General features: G+C 37.1%; 2 protein-coding genes across 2 annotated transcripts; one reads left to right on the forward strand and one right to left on the reverse strand.

Annotated features, from left to right (window-relative positions):
• Positions 1-4,531: 4,531 nt before the first annotated feature.
• Positions 4,532-8,933, reverse strand: LOC141719148 (heat shock factor protein HSF24-like). The gene is made up of 2 exons (XM_074521530.1): positions 8,266-8,933; positions 4,532-5,487 (listed from the first exon to the last, which is right to left on the reverse strand). Exons 1-2 carry the CDS (start codon positions 8,467-8,469, stop codon positions 4,843-4,845), a joined length of 849 nt encoding a protein of 282 aa, XP_074377631.1. The 5' UTR covers positions 8,470-8,933; the 3' UTR covers positions 4,532-4,842.
• A 4,666-nt stretch (positions 8,934-13,599) lies between these two features.
• On the forward strand, positions 13,600-20,888 carry LOC141718888 (uncharacterized). The gene is made up of 3 exons (XM_074521264.1): positions 13,600-13,789; positions 15,874-16,239; positions 20,860-20,888. Exons 1-3 carry the CDS (start codon positions 13,600-13,602, stop codon positions 20,886-20,888), a joined length of 585 nt encoding a protein of 194 aa, XP_074377365.1.
• The last annotated feature ends 4,358 nt before the right edge of the window (positions 20,889-25,246 follow it).

Genomic DNA, 25,246 nt, shown 5'->3' on the forward strand with positions numbered 1-25,246 from the left:
AGAGCCAAATCACGTATATATTGGGGCGTCTGCCCTTGTGCTTCACTCCGATTGGCATGTCCACTTCCTCCAACCTCGGGGTAAAGGGGAATCCCATAAGGGGAGTTAGTGGTCACAACAGTTGAATACTCATACCCAACGGGTTGAGAATTCACATGTGTAAGTAGCTGCTGAAGTTGGGAACTCGTCCCTCGAGGAGCCGGGGGAATCGTCCCTTGTGGTAGAGGTTCAGCTGCCCCTACATGGGTTCCTCCTTGGGTGGCGGCATAGGTTGAATGCGGAGGTATCTCCACTATTGACGAAATCGCTTGGGTTGTCCCCGCTGGTGTTCCTCCAGGGGCACTGTTTCCACTCCGAGTTCTCGCCATGGTTGTTGTTATGCTTTCCCACAGACGACGCCAAATGTTATGGATTAAAAACTAAGGTACATTAATTGATGTATTTATTACTAAGGTTCGGAAGCTCAAGGCCTTTAATGGCTGCTCTCGTGTTTCGTAGCTTAACTCTACATTTACGAGATGCCTATGTATCTCTGTGAATTAGAGAATCAAGCCAAAAATGTAGTTCTGATTTGTGGGGGTGAGGTCCCTTATATATACGTTGGGAGTCCTTGAATTTGACTTGGGTTAGGAGACTTGGTGGGCAAGTCTCTGAATTAGAATGGACTTTGGAGTCCTAGGAATTAGGACGCTGATTCCTTATCCCATGAGGTTCCTTGTAGGCCAATCTACAAGGATTTATATCCCTACTAGGACTCATCTTAATAGTTGTTTTCTCCCTTATTAATTAATTACGAAATTAATTAATATTCAGGGATTTGGGCCTTGTTAGCTGGGCTTCGTTACTAGACCATATCAGGTCTAATTAATTCAACATTAATTAATTTTTTAGGCTATATTTAGGCCCATATCAGATACCATCGTGTAAAGTAGAAGAATAGCAACTTGAGATGCCTATATATTGAGAGATATACTTGAGATAAAAATAACATAAGTCTCCATGGCTACCTCACAAACATATATGAGTTGCATAGGGTTTTTTTTGGCGAACTGAGGTGTTAGCTGTTTTATTTCCATCACAGCGTAAGTAGGGTACAATAATCTCTTTAAGAACAGGCAAGTCCTCTTGAAGGGTTTAGCGACTCAAGTGCTGTGTTCTTCTTTTTATCAGAATTTAAAAAGTAATAAGAGATAAGTATTCTTTATTTTTTTGTCAATGACAGTTTCTGATTATAGTTTGTTATTGCCTTCGTATTTTGTTTCATTATTTGATTATTTGACTTGTTCTTGATATTATATATATAGAGAGAGGAATTATCAAATACAAACTAAAATTAAAATAGAAACTAGGAAACAATTTAAGCCATTAGATCTCCCTAATCTAATGGCCCCCTTAAATCACTCCACCCAACTACTCTCCACCCTCCCTCACCCAATTTCAGCTTTTCCTCTCCGTTGTTAATTTGATTTTTCCTGTCAAACCATAAGTTTTTTTCAAAATCTAATTTCACTGTATCTTTCTACATCTCTCAACGATTGATTTGCATACCATATGTGTTATATTTTGAATTAATTTTTAAAAAATTATTTGATTTCTAGTTTCTATTTTAAATTGTTTCTATTCGAGTAGCCCTATATATATATATATAGGGTAGCACTCCATTGAGTACCCTCTTATATAGAGAATCGTGGAGAATCATTATTTAAAAAATATAAAATATAAAATATATTTTATTTTTCATCATATATAGTTATAAATTTTAATTATCAAGTTAAAAATCGAAGTTAGAAAATTTTTTATTTAAAAAATCATTGAAATTATTAAAAAAGATTAAATCGGTTCTGTAGCAGAATCACAGTAGAATCACACTTATTAAAAATTATTCTACAGTAGAATCAAATTTATAATCAAGTAATGAGATCAAATTTTAATTGTTAAATTTTTTATTATATTTATTATTCCAGATTAGCATCAAATTTTATATTTTTTAAAATAAAATTTTACAATTTATGATGAGATTCTATAATAAAAATAGTGGTTCTCCGCGGTTTTTCATATAATATTTTTTAACATAAACATGTGAATGGACTCGGATCACTTAATTTTCTGCTAGGAAAATGTTGTCGATGGTAGTATTAGAGAAGTGTTAGTGGGACGTCGAATTTAGAGACCGGGCTCTCCCTCAGAACACCCCCGCCCTTGATCAAGTGACGGACTCATCTTGTGTAAGAAAGTTTATAACTAGAGCTTCTTTAAAAGCTAACTCATCTGATGAGGCTTTTTTTGCTAACTAATGTGAGCTGCATTTACCACTGTACACTTTTTCCTCCACGAATTCTTGTACAATATGTTTCAGTAATAGTACTGATGGTAAACTAGTTGGAATGTTTCTTAATACTAAATAGAGGAAGAAATTGAGATAAATTCTTCTTCAAGACAGAACAACATTGATAATCTATCAAAGACATCCATTATTTACAGAAACTTTGTACCGTGCCACAAGGATTCATCATACCAGAAGTCTTGCTCAGCTTTCTTTACACCAATGATCAATTCAACATGTAGCATCTCATCCACTGTTTATTGATTTGAGTTCATTGGTCAAGTATGTCCAACTTCACTCTGATCCGTTTTAACTCCATGCTCTGAGACTATTCTGCTTCTATGGTGCTTCTATTCTCCCCAGCAAAGTTTGATGTATCAGTTGAGGAGTTGTGTCCTATGAGCTGGTTATATTCCATGGTCTTCCGTGTGGCAGTTCATTTTGATTTGTGAGTTAGTAGCTTGCATCATTGTTCTAAACAATTTATAAGATTTGAAGTATGTTGCCTTGCATATCTACTCATTGCAACCAATTTTCCTGATCCACTTCTTCCAATATGCTTTATAGATCAATAAGTAATTATTTGTTGGTTTTAACTTTAAAATTCACCGAAGTCTTCATCTTTTACAAATGCAGCTACTAACTAGAAATTTTCCCTACAAGTTGTCTTAGACCAGCAACACTCATCACCTACACATTCACACTCTTGATATATTTTTATATGACTGAAAATTCCATAAGGCAGTGCAAAGTCATGTCGAATGTTTTAAAATCGGACCCCAGGCAACTTGCTTGACATTTCAAGGTCTTCGCATTCCAGATCTTCTGCCTACACTGTTAAATCCTCTTTTCGAGAGGAAAGACCATTTGCATTCTCGTTATGAATTGAAAGTTCAGTGTACCATTGTTCATCGTCTCTTGACATCACATTTTCCTGCAATCGGTCATCAACAATATGTCAATACGGGCCTGGTGTTCTTAGAATTACGCATTATAATTTAGGGTTAACTGCATAGTGCACCCCTTTGGTTTGGACCATTATGACTTTGATATCAATAATTTCAATAATTGCACTTAGCACCCCAGACAAGTTTGTGCGCTGCACTTTGCACCCTTTCCGTCGGTTTTCACCGTTACCGTTAAATAGGTCAGGGGTAAAAAAGTAATTTGACAATGTTTAATTGCATTTTGACCATTAAAATTCAATAGATTTTTCATATCAACCCCCGAACATTTTTTTTTACAATTTCGACATTCAACTATAAAAAATATACATTTTAACCATTATATTAAAAAAATATATTTTCTGAAAATTAGTTTGATAATATTTTTTTCGAAAAATTTATTTTTTTCGAAAATATAGATTTATTTTCGAAAAATACAGATTTCTATTTTTCATTTTTTTCAAAAAATACATATTTTTATTATCGAAAAATACGAAAAAATATAGTTGAACTATTATCGTGAAACATTAAAAAAATTAAACACAAAACTCATTTTTATAATTTTTCATTGAATGTGTCGTTATAATTCCATTTTTAATGAGGCTCATCGTTTCATAAACGATAATTTTATTATCTAGCACTTTCGTTTTTTAAAAAATTTCTGAAAATATCATTTAAGGGGGTTATTATCTTTGAAAACAAAAAAAAAAATCAAATTTTCAGAAAATAAAAAAAAAATTCAAATTACTTTTTTCCAAAAGCAATTTTCGAAAATATTTTTTTTTAAAATTTTCGAAAAAATAAATTTTCCAAAATAAATCTTCGAAAATAAATTTCCTAGAAAAAATATTATCAAATTAATTTTCAGAAAATAATTATTTTAAAAAATGGTTAAAATGTACATTTTTTATAGTTGAATGTCGGAATTGTAAAAAAAATGTTCGGAGGTTGATATGAAAAATATGTTAAACTTTAATAGTCAAAACGCAATTAAACATTGTCAAATTACTTTTTTGCCCTTGACCTATTTAACGGTAACGGCGGAAACTGACAGAAAGGGTGTGCGAAGTGCAATTATTGAAACTATTGGTAGCAAAGTGACAATGGTCCAAACCAAAGAAATACACTATGCAATTAACCCTTAATTCATCTAACTCATTTTTTCTTGATGAGAACAGCATCGTTTTATATACATCTATTACATATATTGGGAGCTCTAAGCCTACAGTATCAAACATTGTCATGAATTGTATACAAGATCGCATATAAACAAATACAAATGTCCCTTGACTACCGCGTAGATACATTCAAATATTCAATCGAAAATGAAATTCCCACATTAATTTGTTCAAACAACAGGGAGACCACCTCCCAAGTCTAAAACTTACTTAATTACAACATCAAATCAAACTAAACAACACCAAAAAGGCCAATGACTAATTCATCCCCCTTAATTTATTTCTTAACAAAACAACAACTAGTACATTTCAACAACCTATAACCTTTGGTTTGGTCTGTTCTTGCTTTTTACCTACTCATCTCGACCGACGACCACACTTGTCTATCTTCCATTGCTCAGTTGCATACCTTGCTACAATTCTCAGTGTAGGGACCCACCATATTCATCCATGCCCCACCCCGGGACTTTTTCATGGACCCACCAAAATCCATTATTTCTTCTACACCCCTCTTTTTCTTTCTCTCTTTCATCCACACCCCAAAAAGTTTCAAACACTCCCCATTTTCGTCATTATCATCCTCCCACTCATTTTTACCACTTTTCTCCTTCTCAACAACCATACGGCCATCCTCAATAAACTGATTTGGGCCCACATTCACATACTGACTCAGAACCACAATGAGCTTGTCTAGCTCTTCCTTAGTCTGAGCCAACTCGGAGTTGAGCTTCTCATTTTCCTTCTTCAGCTTCTCGTTCTCTTGAGATATCATGCCGAACTTGGCCACATTTGAGGTTTCCGCATTCTTGGAGTCTTGCGATGAGGATGTTGAGATAGAGCCGGAGCCCAAGTACTCTCCAGAGTTCGACGGTGACTTGGGCCTGGATAAGACTGCAGCGCTGCCCGTTTTTGCGCCACTTTGAGTTGCAGAAGTAGCTGTGATACTTTTACGGCGACGGATGTCTGTGAGGAGATCTTTGTGTCCTCTTTTAAAGTTATCATTCGAAAATTCCCATTTGTCAGGCACTATCTTGCGGAAGCCCTGTTAAATTTCCGAACCCAAATTACATTTATGGAGCTATTGTTAAAATGATCAAATACACTTTTCGCATGTAAAATTAACTAGCTAGCAACTTGCATGCATGGACTCCTCTGCTAACGTTTTCCATAAACATCATATTAAAACAAATGTACCAAAATACACATTTGGAAAATTAGTATAAAAACAATTGAAAATCAGCAGCAGCAATCGTTGACACTGAATTATCAGCTCACCTGCCACACGACTGGAGTATTGGAAGTCATATACTCAAAAAAATTAAATATTTAAAGTCCACAAGTTTGTTGATTGTTTATATTTAGTCTTCTTGTAAGATGAACGGTCAATATCGTGAATTTGAACATCTTACACGTTTGGTTAAAACTTAAAAAGTCTTCCTTCTCTTCATTTTACGCAATCAAAGTTAGAATAAAGACTGGAAATATGTATTCAATTTTCAACTTTAACATTATGTATCAATAAAACTGTCACTTTCTCTAAGTTCCCCAAAATTTGTTGCAACTTGAAATTTATAATTTAGCTTGTTTCACTTGTAGAACTTTAATTTTTCATATTAGGAAGCTAGTAAATAGACTGAATTAAAGTTTTTAATATGTGTAATTTAAACGTTTTATTCACCTTCAATTTTTCATCACTGATTAACATCTATACAAGCAGGACTCGGGAACCTTCAAGTGAAGAATGCTGCTGACAATTTTGACCTTAAAGACTGCAAAGACAGGTTTATCCCTCACCTAAAATGGTTTACACTAAGTTAACCCACCACCTAATAAGATAATTATCATAGGCTATTAGCCACTAAACTGTACTTAGTGGTTGAGGCATCTTTATCGAAAGGCAACAAAATAAATTTAATTTCTTCTTTTGTTTCTTTCTAAAAAAACCAGCAACTCTAAAGCACAGTTTTAGTGGATACTATACCAATGATTGGGCAAAACTCAAAAAATAATTTTTATCACAGAAATCATTAGATTTACAGTATATTATCAGAAACCGGCCACGTCCCTTTACAAGAATCGGAAGAGAGAAGTGAAATAATGTTTTTTTGCTAGGTATAATATATAATGTTTCTAATGAAAAAAATATTGTGCTTTTTTTTTTACTTTGCCAATGACATGGAGCAGATGATACATGCTAATTTCAAACCAATGACAAAAGTCACATAACTCAAGTTCAGGTAATTACCTAATGCAGTATTAAAATAATTCAACTTGTATAGACTGAGTAAACTTTCTATTTCTTTGTCCAACCCAATTGTTTACATTCTTTATTTTTAAAATGTTCCTCCTAATCTTTTTTATTTATAAAATCTAAAAATGAATAAGTTTACTAATACTAAAAACTAATCCGACACGCTATTTTTGTCCAACATTCTAATATATTATATTAGCATACCTTATTTTTGGGGGATAAGAATTTTTTTTGTTAAATGAGAGATAAGAACTTATTTCTGAAAAAAATTACCTCGATTCTGAAATTTTTACCTTTTTCTGAACGAAAGTTCTTATTTAAGCTAAATAACGATTATAAAGTACCTTCTCAATATTTATATCTTAAAAAAAGCACATATATATGCCATATTATCCACAAATAAGTCCTTATTGCGCCAAAAATGTTTTTTCAAACACTCGTATGTCAAAAGAAGTAAATAAATATTCCCATCTAACGGAAAAAAATTTGAATGGGGTCAACAAAGTGCCGGTGCAGTGATTGAACTAGTGCCCCTTATAGTATGTCACGAGTTCGATTCAACGTGTGTAATTAATTATAAAAAAGATCGGGTGAGAGTACAACCGAATTCAGTATTGTTCAAAGTTATAATCATCATCCCTTTGACTATATAGATTTACGCATATGCTGTAAATAGGGATGGCAATGGGCCGGGTTCGGATCGGGTATCATAAAATCCAAATTCAACTTCAAATTTTTTCGGGTTATCCAAATCCAAATCCATCGGATTTCAGATCAAATCGGGTATTTTTCGGATATCCAGAATTACGAATAATGTAGTCAAATATTGTATTATTTATACATACAAACACTATTAATCAAATTTATATGATAGCTAAAATTAAAATATATTAACTAATAAGTAGTTAAACACATTATATTGCACAGGTTGACATGGTAAGTAATATCTAAGATATGTTGATAACATAATATTTAGTATTTTATCAGAAATTATTATTTTTATAAATATATACAAAGTATATCTTATATAATAAAAGCTGATTTTGAAATAAAAAGTTATAATCCACTAAATAAGTGTTGATAATCTTGATAATAATCTACTGTTACACAAATAATACAAGAAAACTATGTAAATTATATGTATTCCATCTAAAATATTATATATAATCTATAATAAATGTGTCGAGTTTTAATCGCGTTTCGGATTTCGGATCGGGTTTCGGATTTCGGATCGGGTATCGGTTCGGTATAGTTGAAATCCAAATCCAAATCCAACTCCAAAATTTCGGGTTCGGTATATCCAAAATTTCGGGTTTCGGATCGGATATCCGTCGGATCGAATTAATTTGCCATGCTAGCTGTAAAGATGTAGAAATGAATACTCCAGAAGTCTTCAAACTTCAAATTATAACTAGTATGTGTAAAAATGTCTTTTCTGCGTAGTTTGTTAAAGTGTCAAGCAATACGAATATTCAGCACAGCTAGCTAACACTTTTTGACTATAACATGCAAATATGACGTAATCAATAAAAATGAGAATAAAAAAAGGAGAGTAAAGAGAAATCGTACATAAGTGTTGAGCTGACGAACAAAGCTTGAGAAATTATTGTGCTTGAAATAAGCAGGCAGCAAATCTTTCGAGAAATCATCGATCTTCCACACAATGAACGTCGTTCCGGATTCATTCCACGACACGACGTCGTCGGTGACCCGATCATCCACCAGCTGATACGTCTTCGTCAGAAACGGTGCCGGCACCGATCTTTGCGACATGATTGATGATCTTAATAATAATAATTATAAATATATGGTATATTTTCTGATATAGTAACCTAGGTAGCTAGAGATGGTTGTAAAGGAACTGAAAACTTAGAAACTAATTAAAGATCAAGATAGCAGTGATAATAACCCAATCCCAGCAGTAAAAACCTGATAAAAACACCGTAAATTGAGGAAGATCTTTGTTAAGTCTAGTATCTTCCATTAATTTCTTCTTCTTGTTTGTAAATCAAAAAACATAACTTTCACCTGCAGGAAGAAGAGTCTACTTATCTGTATAGTAATTATAAGTTGAGGTTCGGCTTCTAATTTTATAATTGTTGTAGAGAGAGATATGGAGGGGTTGGATTTGGAAAGTTGCAAGCAAACCCACAAAATAAAGTGAGAAAGAGAGAGTTTATTCTTAATATTTATACACACAAGAATAGGCTACTTTCTTCAACATAATTTTATTTTATTGGAAACTGGAGGAAACTTCTACAAATATACAACGACCATTACGGAACGGAAAAAAGGTTTGCGCACGCATCTGCTGGCTCTTCTTATTACAACGCATCCGTCCATTTCGTACATAAAAACAAAAACTTTAAGGCTTTATAATATTCCGTCTTTCAAAAAAACACTTGACTAGCCAGAATTACTCACTCGAAGGATAATTATTAGTAGTTCTTATCGTGTCTTAATTAGATTAAAAATCAATTGTATTAGATATAGGTCTTCTTACCTATAATTGATTTAATTGTTTTAACTGATCAAAATCCATAATATCAGTTTTAAAAAATCCAAAAAATTGGAGAGTGAAAAAATTAAACCCAAAATTATAAATTTTATTTTCATGTGACTAATACATATACTAAACGTCAAATTAGAATTTTCTCTAAATTTATTTCAAATCAATCCACAGACTAATTAGTCTGATCACTTAACATTTTCTTTTTATTTTTCCTTGTCAATTACTAATGATAGCAAAATCGAACCTTGAAGCATCCACAGAGTCGGCATTTAATCTGTTGCTTTTCCCCCATCAACAGTAAATAAGTATTCCCTCTATTCCATTAAATTCTTTACATTACTTTTTGACACGCTTTTCAATATTTTTTTAAAATATAACTCCATTATATTTTTTAAAATTTCTTTTGTGCTATATAAAAGTTTTATATTTAAACTTTTATTCAAAAAAAAATTATAAAGAACATCACAAAACTATATTTTATAAAAGTCTTGAAATGCGTGTAAATAGTAAACGTAGCAAAATCAACGGAACGAAGGGAATAGCATTTTAAACTAATGTCATTTATAATGATATTTCAACTTTTTAATACTTGGTCGGCTTTGTTCCTGATAGTGGCCGATCATGTTTGGTTGAGGGTGATAGCCCTAAATGTTAATCACAGGAAAAAAGATAACCCAAAATGTCTAAATTCAATTTCAAAACCCAAAATACTGATTAGATATGCATCATGTGAATACGCATCACACGATACATATATGATACATGTGTATCTTTTCTTCTGTTTCAGTTAAGAAAATGAAAAGAAAAATATTTAAAAAAAATAAGATTGAATACACATTTCAGTAATGCGTATACGAGGATGCGCATGTACATAACGCGTATCTTGTACAATTTTTTTAAAAAAATAAGTAAAAACACGCATTCTTGAAATGTGTATCATGTGATGCGCATTTACAAAATATGTGTCTTTTATAAATTCAGATACTTATTTCCAAAATACGTATCCCGTCGGTATTTTGGGCCATGCATTTCATTTGGGTATTTAGGACCGTTGATACTGAATTGTGGGTGATATGGATAGAAAATACATCCTAAAGACACATTAAATGTCACATTAATTATACTCGAGCTTCTTGTCTGAAGTCCAGTACAGATCTGGCTGGTCCGAACTCGTAGCAAGCTCAAGACGACCCATATAGACAAGGCCCACCAGCTGAGGTCGTCAAGGCCCACGAACACAAGCTGTTCACGGACTAGGGCAAATACTGTTGGAAGAGTAGAGACATGTGTTCTAAAAGGACTCAAAGTCCTACACAGAAAGTTCTGGAGTTCCTTCCCTTATAGGACTCCTAGTTAACATCTAAGTTGGAGACTTGTCCACCAAGTCTCCCAACACAAGTCTAACCCTAGACTCACCTCTATATAAAGGGCTCTACCCCTCAACTTAGAAATACGTTTTTTGGCTTGATTCTCTTCAACATAGAGATACGTAGCCATCTTGCAAGGACCGATAGTCCTGAACGTAAGAGCAACCATTAAAGTTCGAAGCTCACAAACCCTAACATTAAATACTAACACACCCAGATGTTTATTCCACAACATTTGGTGCCGTCTGTGGGAAGACTACAACAACCATGATGAATACACGGAGCAGAAACAATAGTGGAACAAACACTCCTGTCCCATCGCGAACGATCGCATCAGTGGTGGAAGTACTACCGCACTCAACTTATGCCTCCCCCTAAGGAGGAATCCTGGTAGGGGCAATTGAGGCTCAACCACAAGGGACGAATCCCCCGGCTCCTCAAGGGACGAATCCCCAATTTCAGCAGCTACATGCACATGTGAACTCTCAACCCGTTGGGTATGAGTACTCGATGATTGTGACTACTAACCCCCCTTACGGGATGCCTCTATACCCACGCAGTTGGAGGGAGTGGACACTCTAATAGGAGTGAAGCACAAGGGTGGACGCCCCAATACATACGTGGCTTGGCTCCTATTCCGAAGGATCAAGAATTCTCTGGACCTTATACTGATAACTCTGAATCATCAGATGATGATGTTGCTCCGAGAATGAGGCGTGCTGGCAAAGAGCTGATGGCTGATACTGAACAACGCCCCAGGAGCACTCAAGGGACGAATCCCCAAGATGTTCAAGAGAGGATTAGAGCTCATAAAACTGAGATCCAAAGGCTAAAGTGTGACCTGGAGACGCATCTGAATCCGAGACCCCTACTTGCTCCAAGGCGGAGAGATCCTCCTCCAATCATAGACCTGGATGGTCCAATATCGAGGAGGGTTGTTGCCCCAATGGCTGATCCAAGTGATCTTATGCCCCTAGGAGAACCTAATGATCCAAACCCACCATTCACTAACGAGATAATGAATGCCCGCATATCAAGAAAGTTCAAGATGCCCACCATCAAAGCATACGATGGTACTGACGACCCTACTAATCATGTTAGGACATTCTTTGACGCCCTATTGCTACAGCCCATGAACGACGCTATTAAGTGTCGGGCCTTCCCTCAAACCCTATCGGGTATGGCTTAAAGGTGGTACATCCGTCTACCCCCAAACTCTATTGGATCATTTAAGGACTTGAGCCAAGCTTTTATCAAGCAGTTCATAAGTGGCAGAGTACATGAGAAGACTTCAGCCTCTCTCATGGCCATAGTCCAAGGAGCAAAGGAGCCCTTGAGAGAATATCTGAATCGATTTATGAAGAAGGCTTTGAAGGTCCCTAATCTTGACGATAAGGTAGTTATGATAGCCCTACAGCAAGGGACTAGAGACGAGTTCTTTAAGATGTCCCTGGCTAAGCGCCCTCCCGAAAGCATGTTGCAGCTCCAAAATAGAGCCGGAAAGTATATCAAGGTGGAGGAGAGTATGGAGAAGACGACTGTGAATAATGAACCTACTAGAAAGAAGAAGTGGAAGACGGATCAGGAGTACGATGCCAAAGACAGGTATCCATGAATTGGCAAAAACTCTGACTCCTTCTCTTTTAAGAAGAAGCAGCAACCAAGGTTCACTGAATATGCAAGGTTGAACGCTCCAAGGATCCAAATTCCCATGGAAATTGAGAAGGAAAAAGACTTCAAATGGCTGAAACCACTAAGGGGAGACCCCGAGAAGGGAGACAAGAGTCGGTACTGCAGGTTTCACAAAGATGTTGGTCATGATACTTACGATTGTAGGCAACTCAAGGATGAGATTGAGTATCTGATCTGAAGGGGAAAGTTCAGACGTTTCACCAAGGGTGAAGAGGCCGGAGGCCAAAAGAGAGATAATGATCGAAGAGATGATGATCGAAGGGGTGACAACCCGCAACCCCGAGGGCCAGTGATTAATATTATCTCAGGAGGTCCTACAACAGTTGGTATTACAAGGAACTCCCGAAAAGCTTATGCGAGAGAAGTGATGAGCATAGTTGGAGAGACGTTTAAGCGTTCTAAGTCAGAGATGACGCATGAATTTGGTGACCCAGACCTTGAAGGTTTGAAATTTCCTCAGGATGATCCTCTAGTTATCACTCCGATAATTGGAAATTATGCTGTTATGAGGGTCCTAGTGGACAATGGAGCTTCTATGGACATTCTGTTCCATGATACGTTCATAAGGATGGGCTACAATGATTCTCAACTAACTCCATCTGACGCACCCATCTATGGGTTTAACCATGTGGAATGCAAAGTCGAAGGAGAAATACGACTTCCCGTAGCTATCAGGGAAGAGCCCAGGGAGGCCACACAGATGTTGCACTTTCAGGTTGTCAAGGCAGCCTCTACTTACAATGCTATCATAGGTAGAACATGGATCCATGCTTTTAAGGCTGCGCCCTCAACCTACCATATGGTACTAAAGTTCCTAACTAGGAACGATATTGGAGAAGTAAAAGGAGATCAAACGATGGCTCGTAGTTTCTATGTTGCAGCACTTAGGCCCGATGGAATCGGGGAGCAGGTCCTTCCCATAGAAGACATGGATGTCCGAGAGAATGACGAACTGAGAGGGAAGCCAGCCGAGGACTTGGTCCCAATTTCCCTAGACCCCTTAGACCCGGAGAAGGTGATGTATATTAGGGCATCTCTGGACCAGCCTTTGAAAGGCCAAATGACAACTTTCCTCCAAGAGAATAGTGATATGTTTGCTTGGACATCAGCTGATATGCCTGGGATAGACCCGAACCTTATATCTCATAGGTTGAATGTTGACCCAACCCGAAAGGTTGTGAAGCAGAAGAAGAGAACTTATGCCCCTGACAGGCTGGAAGCCATTAAGTAGGAGGTCGAGAAGCTTTTAGAAGCTTGATTTATTGATAAAGTACAATTCCCTGAATGGTTAGCCAATCCCGTAATGGTTAAGAAGTCAATGGGAAGTGGAGGATGTGCATTGACTTCACCTACTTGAATGATGCTTGTCCCAAGGACTGTTATCCCCTATCAAGGATTGATACCCTGATCGGCGCCACTGCTGGACACGAGATACTAAGCTTTATGGATGGTTTTAGCGGTTACAATCAGATTAAAATGCACAAATATGACACCTCCAAGGTATCTTTCATGACTGACGTTGGTGTATTTTGTTATCTTATTATGGCTTTTGGACTTAAGAATGCAGGAGCTACTTATCAAAGATTGGTAAACAAGATATTCTCCCATCTAATTGGGAAGACCATGGAGGTCTATATTGATGACATGTTAGTCAAAAGCCTAATCAAGGCCGATCATATTAGTCACCTCAGAGAGGCATTTGAAGTGCTGAGACACCACAAGATGATGTTAAACCCACCAAAGTGTGCTTTTGGCGTTGGGTCTGGAAAATTTTTGGGTAGCATGGTCTCTAAGAGGGGAATAGAGGCCAACCCCGACAAGATAAAAGCCATCCTAGACATAATGCCGCCACGCTCCATCAAGTACGTTCAGAAGCTGACAGGAAGAATCGCAGCTCTAGGGAGGTTCATCTCCAAGTCTGGAGACAAGTGCCTTCCCTTCTTCAAAACCCTTAAGAAGGTGAAGAATTTTGAATGGACATCTGAGAGCCAAGAGGCCTTTGAGCAGCTAAAGAAGTACATGACAGAAGCCTCATTATTGGACAAACCAAGTCCCGAGGACACTCTTTACTTGTACCTCGCGGTATCTAAACAAGCCGTGAGTGCAGTCCTAGTGAAGGAAGAACAGTAACTCCAGAAGCCTGTATACTATATAAGTAAGGTGCTCCATGGAGCAGAGTTGAATTACTCCATCACGGAGAAGTTCGCGCTTGCTCTCATCACAACCTCGAGGAAGTTGAGACCATATTTCCAGGCTCACAAGATCGAAGTTCTGACGGACCAACCCTTAAGGATCATTCTTCATAGCCCGAAGGCCAGTGGGAGGTTCATCGAGTGGGCAATTGAGTTAGGAGAATTTGATGTCAAGTACAAGCCTTGAACGGCCATCAAAGCTCAGGCTTAGCAGACTTCGTGGTTAAATGCACCATTAACGACCAAGAAGTCGGGGGGCAAGAGATAGTAACCCCAGAAGAAGAAGAGAAAAAGAAGGATAAAGAGACAACCCTGAAGGAGTATTGGGTTCTCCATTTTGATGGGGTGTCAAAAACAAATCTAGCGGTGCAGGCCTAGTCTTGCAAAGCCCTGATGGGTTTATGATTGAGTATGATTTGAAGTTGGACTTCCCAACTACGGATAATGAAGCAGAATACGAAGCGTTAATAGTCGTCTTAGGCTTGGCTAGAGCCGTGAGGGACAAAAACCTGAAGGTCTGTGGAGACTCAAGACTTGTAGTTGCTCAAGTTAATGGAGAGTTTGAGGCCAAGGATGATACTATGGCCAAGTACCTGAGAGTCGTAAAGGGAATAGGAATATTGACTCAGTTCAATGAATGGTACGCAGAACATGTTCTGAGGGAGGAGAACACTACGGTGGATGCCTTGTCTCAGTTCGCCTCATTTGAAATCGAGAACTGTCCGAGAAGTGTCTACTTCTAGATCTTAAGGACCCCTACTGTTCATGTCATAAATCTGATAGCACCGATCGGTGTGACAAGCTATTTGATAGACCCGATCAAGACCTACTTAGGAACTGGGTGGCTCTCTGAGAATTCCCAGGTAGCACACAAGTTGTCGGTTAGAGCATTGAGATTTTCATTGATTGAAGGCCTTCTTTATAAAAGGTCCTTTGTTATTCCGTATATGAAGTGCTTGAGACCTCTTGAAGTAGAGGAGGCACTTAAAGAAGCCCATGAAGGGATTTATGGACAACACTTGGGGGGGCAGGGCCCTCGCTCACAAGATAACTCGGTTGGGATTTTACTGGCCAACTATGCTAGCCGATGCAAAGGCTTATGTGAAGAAATGTGACAGATTCCAGAGGTACGCTCCGATAGTACGACGACCCCTAGAGAGGCTTACATCGATCAGCACACCCATCCCTTTTTTGATGTGGGGAATGGACATACTTGGACCATTTCTTGTAGCATCGAGATATAGGAAGTTCATTGTGGTAGCCATATACTACTTTAAGAAGTGGATTAAGGCTAAAGCACTGGCCAAGATAACCATCAAATAAGTTACCCAATTCTCCTGAGAGAATGTGATATGACGATATAGAATCCCACGCATCCTTGTCATGGATAATGGGAAATAATTTGATAATGTAGAATTCAGAGAGTACTGCGATGATATTAGCATAGAACTTCGCTTCACCTCGGTTGCACACCCACAGGCAAATGGGCAAGCGGAAGTTGCTAACAAGATCATCCTTGATGGACTTAAGAAGAGGGTCAAATGCTCGAGAAACACTTGGGTGGATAAGTTGTTGCCTATACTATGGGCATATTGTACCACCTGCAAAGTGACAACTGAAGCTACCCCATTCATGCTGGCTTACGGAGCCGAGGCGGTAGTGCCCCTTGAGATCACTCATGGATCCCCTGAGATCGAAGCCTACGAGCAAGAGACCAACGAAGAAGGCATGAGGCTCACTCTCGATCTCATTGACGAGGTCAGAGATGAGGCTAACACCCGTAATGCAGAGCATCAACGAAGAACCTCCCTCTATTATAATAGAAGGGTTAAAGAAAGGTTCTTCCAATAGGGAGATTTTGTTCTGAGGAAGATTGAGGCGTCGGGAGTAAGGGAGAGAGGAAAGCTAGACCCTAACTGTAACACCCCCAAATCCGGGGTCAGGGATCCGGGTTGTCACGAGTTCCATTTCCCTTAATAATACATAATAATAATACTTAATCTTAACAATCAACCAACTATTGCGTACTGTGACCCCACAATATACACACACACACACACCACAAGTTATAGTCTCAGAGATGAATACCAAAACTACCACAAGTCATTTTATTCCACAATTATAAGTCATTACACCTCAAAAGGGTTTCTGAATAAATTTACATATTCTTTGCCATTATTACAATTTATAAATATACATAAGTCTGGTACATCAAAAGTTGAAAGCCTAGCCTATTGGTAGATCCTACCTCAGCTACAACGGCATCAACGCCTACAGGAAACTGCGGAACGTTTCCTATCCGCTCGCGAATTGGGAGCTTGATCCTGTTCATCTTGTCTATCTGTTGTTGTGTGATGAAAGAAGAAAGCAAGGGTGAACAACAAGCCCACCGAAATAATATGTATAATGATTAACAATATATGAGCATTCTCATAGTACTCATGAAAGTCTTGGTCAAGTAAAAAAATGAACCAAGTTTGATATCTTATCGCGACCAAGTCGCAAAATATTCAGTATATATGTATATATACTTTTCAAAATCTTGGAAGTCCTCTTCCATGCATAATATACACAGAGTTCCAGTTGATAATTGTATAAAAATATCGTTGCAAGGGGATCTCATATATCTAACCTTGTCTCAACGTTTTTGTGAAAATCTTTGTCATGCATAATATAATCATTAACCAGATATAAGTTGAAAAGATGAAGTTACAAGATACTCCAATATACTTATATCTTTTCCGGATACTACTTGAACTACCACCGTTCAAGGTATCATCAGTTTCAAAAGTGCATCACATAGATGAGACTACAAGAAAAGACTTGAATAGTTTCAATCTTTGAAATATCCTCAAAATGAAATGAAGTTACGAGATACTTCATTTGATGAAAACGTCATTTTGAAAACTCGACCCTGCCAACACTCAACAATCGCCCAACCGTAGCCTTTCTATCGATGTGCTCTGGGTAGTGTTGCAGAAATATCCAATTGGATGATGAACTCATTACGGGAGTTTGCCGCGCCAGGAAGACCACTCACGATGATCAGTCGCAGTAGTGCAACACCACCATTTTCTACATGTAGAGGAGAGCCTGTCGAATTTACTTGTCAACCGAACACTGGACTCCTAAGGAATGGACCGTCTTAGCGGAACTTTCAGGCCAATTGGGCCAATATAATAAGGCTGGACCGGCGCCACTCGACCACTTTCGCCACTCCTAGTTCAGATGAAATCCATGACTCTAAAACGTAAAGCTCGTCCCCACTTTCCCCAAGTAGAACTTGTTGATACGGCTCCACCAAGAAGTCGTATCTAGTTGGAAAGGAAAACTCACCGATATTTCCCAGGCGATGCCTGTTAATGGATTAACTTGTTCCAAGAATTTTACTTCCCGAGTGTTGGGTAAGTAATCAAAAACTCTTTTATCAGAATAGCAACCTTGTTGCGAATATAAAATACACCACAGAGCCGGATCCCTCAGGTTTTGAGCGAGTATTTAAATCCCCTTCGAAAGGAGGATCTTAAATAAAATGAGTTTTGGGATCCGCCCTAACCTTTAAAATCATTTTGAAGACTCGAAAACATTTTTAAGAATATTTGGAGTGATGCTGATTTAATAAAATAAATCAGTCTCAATATATTAGAAAATATCTGAATATTATTATTTAAATAATATTCCCATAAAGAATAATCTTTATAAAAATAATTGAAGTAGAAGTTTTAAAACTTATACTTGAAATGAATATTAAATAACCAAAGATATACTTATACGAAAGTACTATCTTTATTTGAATAATCAAAAGTGACTTTGATTATCGACACATTATTCTTTAATAAAATAAAGAATAATAATTAATAAATAATCGGAGTCATAAGTCCTCGAATGAATATTCAAATAATAATATTCATTAAATAAAATAAACGGAGTCATATGTCCTCGAATGAATATTCAAAATAATATTCATTTATAAAATAAACGGAGTCATATATCCTCGAATGAATATTCAAAATAATATTCATTAATAAAATAAACGGAGTCATAAGCTCTCGAATGAATATTCAAAATAATATTCATTAATAAAATAAACAGAGTCATAAGCTCTCAAATGAATATTCAAAATAATATTCATTAATAAAAATAAAGTTATCGAATAAACCTTATTCGATTCATAGTTTTGAAAACTATATATATATATAAATATATATAATATACTCGGGAACATCGACTCCCGGTTTTAGAAAATGTTCACCTTTGGGTCCCCTATACTAAGGGTATACGCAACTACTGCTTATCTCTAGCATAGGTATTATGCAACTTATAAGCAATTGAATCAACAATATATATCAAGATTACGAAACAGACATGCATATATACCATATCACATGCTCTAATATATCGCAAGATTTGCTAATTAACCACCATGCATCTATCACAAGATAATGCATATACATATGTATACATCACAACAACAGTATAACGGGTAGAAAACTTGCCTGAGTGTTCCCGGATAGACTTAAGCTTAGAGTGGGTCCGATAACCTATGAACAACAACATAAGTCGGAATTAAACCCCGTCGCTTAAGAAACTAGACTTTAACCAATTAGAGCCCTAACGTTCGCTTTCAAGCTAAATGATTCACTTAAGTCGCTCGAGTACCCTCGGCTCCACCATTTTTAATAAATTAACCATTAAGAGTTTTAAGGCAATTCTTTTGCGAGTACCCTACCAACTGCCTAATCCACTTTACATAATTGTTTCATACCCCAATTAGTCATTTAAGGTCCTTAACCAAGGTTTCAAAGTAAGGCGAAGGGAAATGGTTCGTTCGCGAAATGCCGTTACTTAAAACGGTTGTTTCTCCTAAACCGTACATCGGATTCAAGCGTACCACATATCAAAACGAAGCTCGTAACATGAACTATCTAATCATGGCAATGGTCAAAACCTAACAGTGAGTTCACGGGTCCTGATGTTAAGAACAAAAGCAGTCTAAAGTAAATCGGGCATTACGACGGCTATGTTTACACGATTACCAAATTTTATCCTACTTCAAATCAACCACAAATCAACCACAAATTAACCATACAACCAAAATCCATCCATACCATACTACAACAGCCCCAACACCTCAAGTTCTCCAATTTATATTATTCTCAAACATGAACTAAAACTATACTTAAGTTCATTAACGAATAATCTAAGATTTACAACTCCAAAAACATCACAAAACCAACCAATCTCTAAACACACAATAATTATGCCTCTCATCAACTAAACTACTCATAACAAGCTCTTAATCATTCAATAATAATGCTAGGTCAAGAGACTATACCTTCCTTGAGAGTAGGAGTAAGTAATGAGCTTGGAAACAACCTTGGAAAATCCTTACTAAAGCTTTATCTAAACAAAAACACAAGATCAAAATTTCAAGTTCTTGAAAAACACTATTCACCAAGAACTTTGATGAATTGATTAGCTATGTTAAACATGGAATCTTGAGCTTAAACTTATGGCTCATCTAAGTTATGAATTATGGAAGCTAAAGAAACAAACCTCTTGAATTATGAAGGTGTGTAGCTTGATTTTTTGAAAATTTTCCTTTGCTTTTCATGGAAAAGCCATGAGCAATAGATGGGGGAAGAAGAGAAATGAGTTTGTTTTGGTTGCTTTTGATTTTGATGTTTGTGAAATGAATACTTGGTGGAGATTGCTTTGATAAAGTGATGACATCACTTGGATGACCTCACCTCCAAGCCACATGTCTTTCCCTTAAGATTTGATGATGTCACATTCTCTTTTAACCACTTGTTTTAGCTTCTCTTGGAAGCTTCCTTCCCATTCTACTTGTATGTGCTTGTCCCTTGGCCGTTTATTTGTTTTACGGTTCGCTTAACTCTGTTCTCTTTCGTTGTTTGAGGGATCACATCCGGGATCTTATTACTTGGGTTTCCCTAAATCTTTCTCAATATCTTATAATCCTTTAATGATCCTCTCTTATAATCCTTGAATTAAAATCCTTTCAATCATGTTACCTTATACTCAATTCTTTCGGTATATGGTGGATTTTTCGGGAAAAATCAAAGTGTTCGAATTTGGATTCTGACGATCTTTACATACACTTATATACCACATAGAGTACTAATAATATCTCAGAAGATCAATAAAAGAACCCTTACATAGTGTGGTATGGAAAGTTTTCTTATTCAGCATAATCAGCAAAATCACTATTCATAAGGGTTTCAAAAATTCCAAAAATTGGGGTTATTACACTAACTGGGAAGGACCTTAGAAGGTCAGGAAGATATTGGGACGAAGATCCTACAAGTTAGAGACCTTGAATGGTGATGAAGTGCCTCGCACTTGGCATGATTTAAACCTGAAGGTTTTTTATATTTAGGACATTCACTACATGTTCCTAGTACTTAGTATTAAGTTTATAAATAAGGTCGACGAAACCATCTTATGTAAGGGTTGAACCCATTTTTTAGAGATATTATCTATTTATGCAAGTTTATTTCTCTCATCTTGTCTATCAATTTATTTAAGTACGGGCATCTAAAGAATGCAAGTCCCGAAGGACCAAATGCCGAAAATAAAATACAAGTATGAAATGGAACTAAACAAGTTGCATAGATAAGGATCCCGAAGGATAAAGTCCCGAAGGACCAATAGGTTACAGACCAATAAGGTTTGAATAAATAAGTTCTCAAAATAAAAGCCACATATGGCAATCAGAGCCATGAAAGGCCACAACATTCACTCATCAGAAGAATCCTCCCCTTCGTCATCCGAGCATTCCTCAGAAGAAAAATCGCTGCTCCCTGGAATCGACTCCCTCATCTTCCCACGAAGGGATGCTCTAGAGGCCTTACCCTTAGAACCGGAACCCCCGTGACTAGAACTCGATTGAGACCTCATACGAGGAGTCGAGGGCACAAATCCAGAAGCTTGTCCAGATGGATCCATAATAGGTAGCTGCCAGGGGCAAGAAAGAAGACTTGGATGAACCACATCCGGTCATACCACCTGAGCGTCTTTGATTCCCCTCTTCCAACCTATGGCCAGGTTAACAGGGCACATCTTATCATCATGCTCGTCCATCATTTTGGTGAACCTAGAGGACTTGTGATAAGCTCCCTCGAGGTCTTTCCATTCCTTCTTCCTCTCTCCTCCGAACTGGCATATTTCCTCTCCAAAACATCGAGCTTACCCTCTACTTCATGTGCTTTGGACTCCCACTCCCCCGTGGAGATAGTAATTTTGTTTATGGAAGTCTGCAGTGTAGCACAGTCGCCTCTCATCTTGACAGCCTGAGTGGAGGATGCCGTGAAGTAGGCATTGGCCTGACAAAGAAAACACGAGTATAGTTATAAAAAGTTTAAGTATGAAGGGACGAGTCCCCAAGGAGTGATTCCTGTAATGTTTTTCAAATTCTAAGGAAAAATGCACTTAATTGAAATTCATATACGAAGAAGTAAACCCGGTAAAGGCATGAGCCCCTAGCATCTCAGCCTCGAGGAGCTTCTCACTAGAAGAAAAAAATAGGAGGTCAGGAGGAGTAATGCAATTCTTCGACCACTCAAGGGAAAGGCTCAGACTGTTGAGCACATAGTCATTAATGGATATACCCCATCCTGATTCAAAGGGGGTCCTCATATTCCCATCAAAGTCTTTAGTCCTCTTCCGACCAGATCCCGACACCTCAAGGAAGGCAGGAATCTTAGGAAAATGGTTGTCCTTCTTAGCTTCATCTTTGGCCATCTGTTGAGTGGCATTTATGACACTTTATAACGCTACATTAAGCTTTGAATTGGTGTATTTGTACTCAAGTTATTGGTGTTTTAATGTGTTTTCTAGTGTTTTTGCATTTCAGACATTAATCCGGGATTCAAGTGAGTTAGCATTGATTTGATGCTAATATGGTGTTAGGATGGTGTCCAAGGAATAAAGGCTCATGAAGACCAACTCATTGCAGCAATAAAGAAAGGAAATTCCAGTTTTTCCAGAAGACCGGCGCGCCCACGCTGTGCTAGCGCGCGCCCGCACCAGAGATATAGAATGTCAGCGCGCCCGCGCTGGTGAAGCGCGCGGCCGCGCCAGGTCGGGAATCCAGTTTCCTGTTTCAAATAGAAGACTGTTTTTCTGGGATTTTGTCTTAATTGGAAGGCTATTTAAAGACAATAAAAAGACATTCTTTTATAACGGAGCTTAAGGAGAAGACGACAAGAATACCTGTAGCACAATTCAACGAAGGTGAAGAAGATCTAATTTATTCTTGTGAATCTTTGTTCTAAGTTATAATCTTGGATGCTCGTTTCTTATTTTGTTGAACCTAATACTTTGGATTACATACTTTGTTTATTATTTGTTTATAAAGACTACGTTTATCATACCATGCTTTCATCGGAACCCACGTTGATGATGAGTCCGATTATGGGCTAATCGTTATCGTGGGGTTCTGGCGGATTTATTTATGGATTTCTTTAGTTGATTTGTTTCGATGCCTTAGTGTGTGGTGATTGTATGATAACCCAGTATTGGTTGTGCTTATTCGTCTTATGAGCGTCGTGAATGTAATAACCCCAATTTTTGGAAAATTTTTGAAACCCTTATGAATAGTGTTTTTGTTGAATGAGAAAACTTTTCATGCCACACTAGGTAGGGGTTCTTTTATGGATATTCTGAGATTTTATTGGCACTCTATATGACATATAAGTGTATGTAAAGATCGTCAGAATCCAATTCCGAACACTTTGATTTTTCGCGGAAATCCACTAGATACGGAAAGAATTGAGTATAAGGTAACAGGATAAAAAAGATTTAAATTAAAGGATTATAATAGAGGATCATAAAAGGAATACAATATATTGAGAAAGGTTAAGGGAACCTAAGTAATAAGATCCCGGGTATGATCCCTCAAACGATAAACGAAAACGAAAGTTAAGCGAACCGTATAACAGATCAGCGGTCATTAGGCAAACAATTAGGAAGTTAATCAAAGGGATTAGAGAGGATGATGTCACCCAACCAATGAGAAGAGGACAAGGAGGGGAGGATGACATCATGAGGATGACCTAAGCATGACATAAGGGAAGGAGGTGTGGTTGATTAATAACCACACAAATTTCATGGTTAAAAAGGTAATTTACCAAAATCAAAAGCTAGTAACCAAGCAAACAACTCACAAAACACAAAGATATTTCATTTCTTTATGAAGCTCTCGGCTTCTTTCTTAACAAAATGAAGATCCAAGCTCCGCCATTTACTATTTAGCAAGGTATTTATCTAAGCTTCCCCATGGATAGTTACATACTTCCTATAAGTTTAAGCTTCTAATTCCAAGCCAATCTTTTTCTATAAATCATGGAAGAAGATGGTGAATAGTGTTTTTCAAGAACTAAAATTTGTGTTCTTGAAGTTTTGTTTAGATTAAGCTTGGATAAGGACTTTAAGGGTGATTCCAAGCCATTCTCTTGATTCTCCACTCTCCAAGGAAGGTATAAACTACAAACCCTAGCTTTAGTTTTGAGTAATTAGGAATGAATATGTTTGATATAGTATATGTGAAGCATGATGCTTGTTTGTTTAAAGTTTGGTTGAGTTTGTAGAGATTAGTTGGTTTGGTGGTATTTTTGGAGTTGTAAATCTTGATAATTAGTTAAAGAACCTAAGTAAAGCTTTTAGTTTATGTGGGGAATAAGTATAAATTGTTAATATTGAATTGATTGGGGCTGTTAGGATGTGGTATGGATGGAGTTTGGATTGGGATGTGATTGTGGCTTGATTATGGGTTGTTTTGGAATGGTTTAAATTTGGGAAATCGCGTAAACATAGCCGTCGTAATGCCCGATTTACAGTAGACTGTTTTTGTTCTTAACATCAGAACCCTTGAACTTACTTCTAGGTTTTGACCATTGCCATGTTTAGATTGTTCATGTTACGAAATTCGTTTTGATATGTGGTTCGTTTGATTCCGATGAACGGTTTAGGAGAAACGGCCGTTTTAAGTAACGACGTTTCGCGAACGAACCCTTACCCCTCGCCTTACTTTGAAACATAGGTTAAAGACCTTAAAGGATTAATTGAAGTATGAAACATTTATGTAAGGTGTAATAGGCAGTTGGTAAGACACCCGCGAAGGAATCGCCTTAAAACTCGTAATGGTTAAATTATTAAAAATGGTGGAGCCGAGGGTACTCGAGTGACTTAAGAGAATCAGTAAGCGCAAAACAAGCGTTAGAGTCTAAGTTAGTTAAAGTATAGATTTACAAGTGACTTTGGTTTAATTCCAACTTACTTGTTGTTTATAGTTTACCAGACTCGTCCCGAGCCATTCGTAACCCCCAGTCGCTCAGGCAAGTTTTCTACCCGTTATACTGTTGTTGTGATGTATATGTGTATATGCATGATCTTGCGATAAATGCATATTTGTGATTAGCAAATTCTTGCGATATATTGTAGCATGTGATATGGTATATATGCATGCCTGTTTCATATTCTTGGATTATATATCTGTTGGTTAAAATGCTTACAGTTACATAATACCTATGCTAGAAATAAGCGGTATTGAGTTTACCCTTAGTATAGGGGATCAAAAGGTGAACATATTTCTAAACCGGGAGTCGATGTTCCCGAGTATAATACATATATTTTTATATATATATGGTTATAGTTTTCAAAACTATTAATCGAATAAGGTTTATTCGATAACTTTAACTTTATTTTATTATTGAATATTATTTCGAATATTCATCCGAGGACTTATGACTCCTTTATTTTATTAT

The sequence above is a fragment of the Apium graveolens genome, chromosome 4, assembly GCF_009905375.1.
Source record: "Apium graveolens cultivar Ventura chromosome 4, ASM990537v1, whole genome shotgun sequence".
In the NCBI taxonomy this organism is placed as follows: domain Eukaryota; kingdom Viridiplantae; phylum Streptophyta; class Magnoliopsida; order Apiales; family Apiaceae; genus Apium; species Apium graveolens.

What these genes read in the sequence shown, in the direction of transcription:
- LOC141719148 (XM_074521530.1), bottom strand. Translation starts at nt 8,469, where the DNA reads ATGTCGCAAAGATCGGTGCCGGCACCGTTTCTGACGAAGACGTATCAG. An exon ending in TTCGTCAGCTCAACACTTAT is followed by an intron (nt 5,488 to 8,265) that starts GTACGATTTCTC and finishes GAAATTTAACAG; the next exon opens with GGCTTCCGCAAGATAGTGCC.
- LOC141718888 (XM_074521264.1), top strand. Translation starts at nt 13,600, where the DNA reads ATGTGCATTGACTTCACCTACTTGAATGATGCTTGTCCCAAGGACTGT. An exon ending in ATCTTTCATGACTGACGTTG is followed by an intron (nt 13,790 to 15,873) that starts GTGTATTTTGTT and finishes TTGATAATGTAG; the next exon opens with AATTCAGAGAGTACTGCGAT. An exon ending in CAGAGATGAGGCTAACACCC is followed by an intron (nt 16,240 to 20,859) that starts GTAATGCAGAGC and finishes TTTTATATTTAG; the next exon opens with GACATTCACTACATGTTCCT.